The sequence below is a fragment of the Pongo pygmaeus genome, chromosome 20 (assembly GCF_028885625.2).
Source record: "Pongo pygmaeus isolate AG05252 chromosome 20, NHGRI_mPonPyg2-v2.0_pri, whole genome shotgun sequence".
Taxonomy (NCBI): domain Eukaryota; kingdom Metazoa; phylum Chordata; class Mammalia; order Primates; family Hominidae; genus Pongo; species Pongo pygmaeus.
Genome location: NC_072393.2, coordinates 7,660,873 through 7,669,249, shown reverse-complemented (window position 1 = coordinate 7,669,249; position 8,377 = coordinate 7,660,873). Strand labels below are relative to the sequence as shown.

Sequence of the window (8,377 nt, the reverse complement as noted above, 5' to 3'; positions counted from 1 at the left end):
GGAATCCCCTGGGGGCCTGGCTAAAATGCAGCCTCAGATTCAGCAGCTCTGGGGTGGGCCTGAGACTGCATTATGGACCAACTCCCAGTTGATGCTGCTACTGCTGATCTACAGAACACACTTTGATTTGGCTCACACCTGTAACCCCAGCACTTACGGAGGCCAAGGCGGGAGGATCGCTTGAGGCCAAGAGTTTGAGACCAGCCTGGGCAACCTAATAAGAGCCTCCATCTCTACAAAAATTTTTTTTAAATTAGCTGGGCACGGCTGGGCGCCCCGTGGCTCACGCCTGTAATCCCAGCACTTTAGGAAGCCGAGGTGGGCAGATCACGAGGTCAGGAGATCAAGACCATCCTGGCTAACATGGTGAAACCCTGTCTCTACTAAAAATACGAAAAATTAGCCAGTCGTGGTGGTGGGCACCGGTAGTCCCAGCTATTCGGGAGGCTGAGGCAGGAGAATGACATGAACCCGGGAGGCGGAGCTTGCAGGGAGGCGGAGCTTGCAGGGAGGCGGAGCTTGCAGGGAGGCGGAGCTTGCAGTGAGCCGAAGCCGAGATCGTGCCACTGCACTCCAGCCTGGGCGACAGAACAAAATCCTGTCTCTGAAAAATATAATAAATGAGGGAAGAAGGCAAACAATCCCCCTCAGCCTGTTTTCTAGGCACACGGTGACACCCCCTCCTTTACATGTTGTCTGTGGTTGCTTTCAATACATCAGCGGAGTAATGGGACGAGACCACATGGCGGCTGAGCACGGTGGCTCACGCCTGTCATCCCAGCACTTTGGGTGGCTGAAGTGGGCGGATCACTTGAGGTCAGGAGTTCAAGACCAGCCTGACCAACATGGTGAAACCCCATCTCTACCAAAAATACAAAAATTAGCCGGGTGTGGTGGCAGGCACCTGCAATCCCAGCTACTTGGGAAGCTGAGGCAGGAGAATCGCGTGAACCCCAGAGGTGGAGGTTTGCAGTGAGGTGAGATGGTGCCACTGCACTCCAGCCTGGGCGACAGAGCAAGACTCTATCTCAACAAAGAAAAAAAAATAATAAAGACCACATGGCATAAAATATTGCCCATCTGGCACTTTGCGCAGTTTGCCCACCCCCAGTCTAAAGGAGTCTGTCTCAGCCTGATGCGTCTCCCAGGACCCCATGCCCCCTCCAGCCTGCAGACAGCCTCCAACCGTGATTCCAGAACCTGCCAGCATTTCCTACCAACTCCTTCTGTCCGGTTTATTTCTCCCCACCACTCCTGGTCTCACTGAACCCCCCAACCCTATGGCCAGACCCGCCCCCACCGCCCCTACTCTACTGTAAACACATTTGGACCTGGTCTCGCTCCCCAGCCTGGGGCAGCGTTGTGGCTCAAGGTACTGAGTGGATCTGAGGTCCCCACACAAGACACAAGACACACTTGGGGAGGGGCTCTCTGTATCCTTTATCTCCGGCAGGGTCAGCGGCCCTCCAAGGCCCGGTCTCGAGCGATGACTGCCTCCTCGAACTTGATCATGAGCGTGGTGCCCTTGTGCCAGTGCGCCGTGACCTTGGCAGGGAAGCCGCTGTGTGTGAGCACCGCCTCCACGATGCCCGCCGTGAAGCTGGCGCAGTTGAGTGTGCTGTTCTCCTTGGGCACGGAGATGTAGGTGTTGATGAGCGGCTCGCGCTCGATGATGTAGAAGGTGCGCGCGTCATCGTTGGCCTGCTCCAGCTTGTCCGCCTCCTTGCCGAAGAGCGCCTTCCACACGGCGCCTTTGACGAAGAGCAACGCGCCTAGCACCTTGGTCTCACGCCGGGCACCCTTTTCGCGCGCCACCAGCGCATCCAGCACGCGCGCGCCCACCTGGCGGCCCAGCGCGGCCAGGCGCGCCTGCAGCTCGGCCACGGAGAAGACGCGGCTCTGGCAGTGCTGTACCAGCTCGGAGAACAGCAGCGCGAAGGCGCTCAGGCTCACCTCGGTGCGCGGCCGCGCCAGCGCGCGCTCCAGCAGCGCCGACTTCCCGCGCGTGAAGCGCGCCTCCATGCCGCCGCCACCCTGCGGGAAGACCAGGAAGCGCAGGTGTCAGGGGCAATGGGAAGGGGACCAGACCGGGAGGGAAGGAGGGAGAACCGCGAGGGGCCCTGGGACACCCTTGCCCCACGCCACTGTTGTGTGCTCCAGTGCCGACTTCCCACGTGCAAAGAGATGCGCGTAAAACACGCCTCGATTACACATAACCAGATAAATCAGGGAAGGGGAGAGTCATACCCTCGGCAGGCAGCGGGCTAGCGGGAGTGGGGAAAAGGTGGGAGGAGAGACACGAGGGGGAACAGAAGAGGGCACCCGAAACCACCCAACCCTCAGGCATGCAGACGGTTCAATTGCGAAAGCGCCTTCCTGCCTGCTCCGCCACCTACGGGAGTAACTAGAAAACTAGTGTATGGGGAGAGGGGCGTCAGATCTAGGGCAGGGAGGTGACAAAGATGAGGCACCACGAGGGGATATGGGCAGTCGCCCCTGCCTCGCCATGCGCTCCGGCACTGACGACCCTCAGGAACTTTCCTGCCCGCCCTCTGCGGAAAGCCAGAGTAAAGAGGGTGGAGGGTGGGAGTGGGGTAGGAGCGTGTCAAGACCAGAGACCAGGAGGGTTGGGGGCTTTAACAGGGGAGATCCGTGGGGCAGGGAGGGGCAGGGAACCCCCAACCCCAAGCCCTCAGGCAGCTCCGATGTGTCACGCAGGAACCCTTCGTCCTTTGAGACGCGGATGGGCCTGGGTTCTGAAGGCTGGGAGGAGGGGCCCAGAGGTGTTGGGAGCCTCCCACCCTCGTGCTCTCCAGAAAGGAAGCTGGATGCTGAGCAAACTGTGGTCCTCCCATCAGCTGTCGGTGCGGGGAAAGCGAGATGGGGTAGGGGGCTCCTGGAGAGAAATGGGGTGGGGAGCAGGCGCCGAGACGGGATCGGAGGGGCAGCTGAGAACCCGCCCCCATCATGCATGGGGAGGTTTGTGGATGCTAAGCCGACCCCAACGAGGTCTGCGTAGGAGGTGGGAGAACCAGCGGGGAGGGGGGGGTCCCAGAGGCTCCGGGCCGCCCCCGCCCCAGCATGCAGATCCGTCCGTGCCGAGGGCCCTGGGCGCGCGAGATGGGAGAGGGATCGTTAAGACCCCACCACCGGGCTGCGATGGGGGCTGAAGTGAGCTGAACTGCCGCAGCGTCAGGGCCCCGCGACCCTCGCCCTGTACCTCTACACTGGGGAGAAACCCACCCTCCTCGCAGCCTCCTGAGGGGGGCCGAAGCGAGCGGGCCCGTGATCGCGGACGCCGAGACCCCAGCCCAGGACCCACACGCCCGCGGGGAAGGGGCCGGGGAGCGGACGAAGCTCGGCGCGGGCAGGGGGGGTGGGTAGGGTCTCACCAGGAACCGCAGCCGTCTGCTCGGCCGAGCTGCTTTACGGCGCCGTAAAAGGCGCTGCGTGCGCAGGCGCGCGACGGGCCAGGCGTGTGGGCGGGGCGCGCGCGGCGGTGCCCGAGAGCGGCCGCAGGGGGGCGCGCGAGTCCGCGGAGCCGGACCCAGGGACTTGGCCCACGGCTGTGATGGCTGTTCCGCGCGTGGCCAGGGTCTCGCTGGCTCTGGGTGGCCCACGCTGGAGGGGACGCTTGCAGACCTAGTCACCTGCTCAGGGCACACGTATGACAATGGGCCAATGTATACCCTTGCACATGGACACACCTGTTGGCGTTTCCAGGCACTCCTATGTCTTTGGGGATGGGTTCAATTGTCTCAAGTGCATCCATGTGGCCGGGCGCGGTGGCTCCCGCCTTGTAACCCCAGCATTTTCGGAGGCCGAGGTGGGAGAATCACTTGAGGCCAGGAGTTTGAGACCAGCCTGGACAACATAGCTCGACCCCCACCTCTTTAAAAAAATTTGGCCAGATGTGGTGGTGTGAACCTGTAATCCCATCTACTCGGGAGGCGGAGGCAGGAGGATCGTCTGAGCCCAGGAGTTCGAGGCTGCAATGAGTCATGATCGTACCACTGCCCTCCAGCCTGGGTGACAGAGCAAGACCCTGTCTCAAAAAAAACAAAAACAAACAACAACAACAACAACAAAACAAATCAAGTGCATGCATGAGCGGTGGACATAGTACATTAGGGTCATGTACACTCACGGATACATGCTCAGTGGCATAGATACACTCACGGGCACAATTACACAAGTGGGTACACGCTTAGGGCTTGTATATATCCTTGGTCCCAGGTACACTCAGGAAGATGTTGTATGCTCAGGGGCACCCACTCTGGGACACACGGAAGACACAGGGAATGAGTTACTCATTCACAGACACACAGGTACTCACGCAGGGCACTCAGTCTCGCCCACCCTCGTGCCCCGAGGTCATTGTCACGTGCAGACTCTCCCTCTCCCCAGGTCCCAAAACCCCTCTCCTTGCCCCAATAACAGGTCCCATAGTGACGCTGTTTTCCCTTGACTTTATTTATCTTCGTAAGTCACAAAATGTGAGTGCAGAGATAAATGACTGTCTGTGTGCATGTGTCCTGAGCACACAGGGTGGCATAACTTGGCACACTCATAATGACACAGCCGTTCACCCAGGCACAGATAGTGACAGGGCGCACATGGCGACACCCACATGTGCAGAGATAAATCTCCCCCACCATGACATGGGTAGACACAAAACACACTGCAGTACACTCTAGTATGTTTACACAAACAGGGAGACAGGCCCGTGCAATGCATGTCACCAACACCCACACTCAGAGTGACACCTGCTGGAGGTCCTCAGACAGCCACCCACCGTGACATGCTGAGACTCACATATGTCACATGACACAGGCATGCATGCCACATTCACTGTGACTCTCAGTCCTATTCATTCATCACCTTTCTGGGAGATACACTGAAATGTCCTCCCTTTGCAAAATGCACACACACTCGCACGCACACACGTGCACACATGCACACACACGCACGCAGGTGTACACACACACGAGCAACTCCGAGACACTCATTCACCATGACTCAAGGTTTTTCTATATATGGGACGAGGGGCAGGTTCACACTAGTCTGGAGGGGGGTCATTTCCCGTCTTCATTGGCAGGTGCAGCCCCATCTTCCAAGCTGTGGCTTTGGCTGCCACAATGTCCTCTCATTTATTGAGGTGAGGACTCTGGGGATGGGGAGAGATCCACAGTGAGGCAGATCCTGCCCCTGGGAGAGGAGCTGGGGCCAAATCTGAAGCCCCACTCACCCTCCTCCACCTCCCCTCGGGGCGCCAACTTACGTGGCATTTTCTGCAGCACCTCCAAGATTTTCTGTACCTTTGCATCAATGTTTCCTATGCCCAGGGGGCGGGGAGGGTTGGGTGGGAACAGATAAGTCAAGCTGCAGTGGAGCCTCAAACGAAGCCCCCACCTTCCTTGGAAGCCCCCTCCCTGCCCCACACCCACCCTAGGGTACAGCAGAGCCCATGGATTTGGGGTTCCCAGGAGCCTTTCAATACCCACAGAGCAACCCAGACGGTAACACCCATCGCCCCTCCACAACTTGAGCTTTGGGAGGGTCGGACCCCGGCTTTCTCCTCCGCTGAATCCCCTGCCCCCAGCTCAGCTCCGGGCATTGGTGACAAATTCCCCCCATAGAAGGCAAGACTACAGAGGCACCTGCTAATAGCTTCTCTAATTTCTCCACCTTGCTCCTGACCATGGTGATGCTCTGCTGAACGGAATCCCAGCCTCCCTTCTGTCTCTCTTCGCATGCTTGTATGGAGTTTGAGACTGAGGGCATGAAACAGGGGTGTCTGTGCATCCATTCCTCTCCAGACCCCCACCATGACCCCATGGGTCTCCCTCAGACCCTCCACTCACCATTCCAAAGCTCCCTTTTAAAGCCTAGCAGCTCCTTGGACATCTCAGCATCTGTTCAGGAGGGGCAGGAAAATCCTTGAAGCACCCAGGGAGAGAGAGAGAGAAGGACAAGGGAGAAAGTCTAGGCCCCCCAGCACCCTCCTCCCAAGAAGTACTCACTCTTCACCATGATGAAGGCTGACAGGATGATGCAGAGGACGAAGGCCAGGGCTAGGAGGATGTACAGGCTCAGGATGGCTCTGTACAACCAGGAGGGGACCTGGGTGGAGTCTGAGGGCGGCCTGCACTGGGCTGGGACTGGAGCAAAGAGGCAGCGAAGTGACCTTGAGGGGCCAGCACCACCACTCAAACCATCCTCACTGTCTCTAACACCATGGACACCTCGCTCGTCCCAAAACCATCAGCAGCTGTGTTCATGCAGCTTGCCATCATCATCAACAACACTGCCGCCACCAGCCACCCTCAGCGATCTAACACCGTCACCATCACAGACCCCCTCTCCAGCATTCCCCAACATTGTCATCATCAACAGACCTCATTAGCACATCAACAGCTGTCACCTCTTCCTTCCCCATCGCCTCCTCCCTTCCACGCAGCCCCGGGGGCCCTGCAGTTGCCCGCCCGCCTGCCCCTTCCCAAGGTGATGGGATGTGAGCAGGTGCGTGTCTGCTCACCTTGGCTCGTGGGTCGTGAATGACCACCCTTCGCATGGTCCTGGTTTTTGAAGGCCAAGGTGATATTCTCATAGTCTGGGTCACGGGCACCTGGGAGGGGTTGGAGACCTGCTCAGAGCTCTGTGGTGTGGAGAGTGGATCTGGGATCTTGTTTTACCCAACCCTTTGCACTCAATAAATTGTAAGGGGTGAAAGATAAGGAGTGAGAAGCTAAAATCTGCTTTTTGATTAAGCAGAGCGGGTGTTTGAGGGTTTGAGTGATCACACCACACACACATCCACACACACATCCACACATCTTGGAGGGGAAGGAGCCCCCGGCCCCCACCTTTGACCCCTTACCTCTCCCATCTGAACTCTCCTTTTTTTATTTTTATTTTTTTTACAGACAGAGTCTCTCTATGTTGCCCAGGCCAGTCTCCACCTCCAGGGCTCAGGCAATCCTCCCGCCTCAGCCTCCCAAAGTGCTGGAATTATAGACGTGAGCAACGGCCCCTGGCCCCCCAATCTCTCCTTCTTAACCCCTCCCTTCCACCTCGAGGTCCCTAACCTTGATTCTTGGCTGAGGCCCCCCGTTTCTTGTCCTTGAAGGCTGGTGCTTGCATCTTGACTTCCTGGTGCTTGTAGATTTCCTCCACTTCCATGCTCCCCAGCCCGCGAATTTGTCCATACACGTCCCCGCCCACCGGAAAGTGTTAAGGCAGATGAGGAAATCTGGAGGTGGGGGGAGGAAAGAGGGGGAGCAGCCTCCTCTTTTGAGGGATCCATGACTCTTGCACCCTGGGGCACCCTTATCCCTGCCCCGATCAAGAGGGTCTTGGGAGCCAAGAGGTCTCAGAAAGGACCAAGAAGATAAACCTCTAGACCGGGAGACAGTATTCGACACTCGGAAATGTTACAGGAAGCTGTGGTCTCTGTGTGTTTCTGTGTCTACCTGGATGGACCTCACCCTCCTACCTCCTCTCCGTTTCAAAAGAGAAGCTGTGACACCTCAGTGTCCCAACTTTTTGGGTAAGAGCAACCAGTCTTGGAGACAGGACACCTGGGTCCCCCCTACCTTCCTTCCTCCAGCCTCAGCTCCACCCCTCAGCTCCACCCTCAAGAAGTTCTTCTACTTCTACAAGTCCCCGTGGAGGAAAAGCACAGATGTGAGGCAAGGGGAACTAACCACTGGAACGCCACACCCACATCTGAGACTGAGGACAGACCCACATCCTTCCCTCCCTCCCCAAATCCCCTGCTTTTATACACACCTGGAGGAGGCCGGGCGAGGTGGCTCACGCCTGTAATCCCAGCACTCTGGGAGGCTGAGGTGGGTGGATCGCCTGAGGTCAGGAGTTCGAAACCAGCCTGGCCAACATGGTGAAACCCCGTCTCTACTAAAAACACAAAAATTAGCTGGGCATGGTGGCGAGCGCCTGTAATCCTAGCTACTCAGGAGGCTGAGGCAGGAGAATCGCTTAAACCTGGGAGGCGGAGGCTGCAGTGAGCGGAGATCACGCCATTGCACTCCAGAATGGGTGACAAGAGCAACACTCTGTCTCAAAAAAGAACACCGGAGGAACAGTTTCCTCTGCACCTGGAAAATCCAGGTTTCTCATTCTCATCCATCCATCTGCTTATCTACCCAGATACTCTCTCTCTCTCTGTGTCTCTCTCTCTCGCACACACACGTACACACACAGGTCTGCACACGGACACACATCACAAACTCATTTGTATACTATTTGCCTTGTGACACTCAGAAAAATAGACACAGGCATGCGTTCACATGCCCGCACTCTGTCTAGAAGGTGTCTTAGTTCACTTTGTGTTTATCTGATCTTGAAAACAGGGGTT

The 8,377-nt window shown here is 57.6% G+C and overlaps 2 protein-coding genes across 4 annotated transcripts; both read right to left on the bottom strand.

Moving 5' to 3' along the window:
• Nucleotides 1-1,416: 1,416 nt before the first annotated feature.
• On the bottom strand, nucleotides 1,417-3,651 carry TRAPPC5 (trafficking protein particle complex subunit 5). 3 transcript variants are annotated; one of them, XM_054464774.2, is made up of 2 exons: nucleotides 3,393-3,651; nucleotides 1,417-2,034 (listed from the first exon to the last, which is right to left on the bottom strand). In XM_054464774.2, the coding sequence occupies exon 2, from the start codon at nucleotides 2,020-2,022 to the stop codon at nucleotides 1,456-1,458; it is 567 nt and encodes a 188-aa protein (XP_054320749.1). In that variant the 5' UTR covers nucleotides 2,023-2,034; nucleotides 3,393-3,651; the 3' UTR covers nucleotides 1,417-1,455. The 3 variants fall into 3 exon arrangements, with proteins under 3 accessions (XP_054320749.1, XP_054320750.1, XP_054320751.1); XM_054464775.2 differs by having other exon boundaries at nucleotides 3,244-3,437; XM_054464776.2 differs by having other exon boundaries at nucleotides 3,221-3,428.
• An 802-nt stretch (nucleotides 3,652-4,453) lies between these two features.
• Nucleotides 4,454-7,188, bottom strand: MCEMP1 (mast cell expressed membrane protein 1). The gene is made up of 7 exons (XM_054464743.2): nucleotides 7,089-7,188; nucleotides 6,539-6,628; nucleotides 6,024-6,161; nucleotides 5,865-5,915; nucleotides 5,661-5,774; nucleotides 5,282-5,335; nucleotides 4,454-5,167 (listed from the first exon to the last, which is right to left on the bottom strand). The coding sequence occupies exons 1-7, from the start codon at nucleotides 7,180-7,182 to the stop codon at nucleotides 5,151-5,153; spliced, it is 558 nt and encodes a 185-aa protein (XP_054320718.1). The 5' UTR covers nucleotides 7,183-7,188; the 3' UTR covers nucleotides 4,454-5,150.
• Nucleotides 7,189-8,377: the final 1,189 nt, after the last annotated feature.

What these genes read in the sequence shown, in the direction of transcription:
- TRAPPC5 (XM_054464774.2), bottom strand. Translation starts at nt 2,022, where the DNA reads ATGGAGGCGCGCTTCACGCGCGGGAAGTCGGCGCTGCTGGAGCGCGCG.
- MCEMP1 (XM_054464743.2), bottom strand. Translation starts at nt 7,182, where the DNA reads ATGGAAGTGGAGGAAATCTACAAGCACCAGGAAGTCAAGATGCAAGCA. An exon ending in TTCACGACCCACGAGCCAAG is followed by an intron (nt 6,162 to 6,538) that starts GTGAGCAGACAC and finishes TCTTTGCTCCAG; the next exon opens with TCCCAGCCCAGTGCAGGCCG. An exon ending in ATTAGAGAAGCTATTAGCAG is followed by an intron (nt 5,336 to 5,660) that starts GTGCCTCTGTAG and finishes CCCTGGGCATAG; the next exon opens with GAAACATTGATGCAAAGGTA.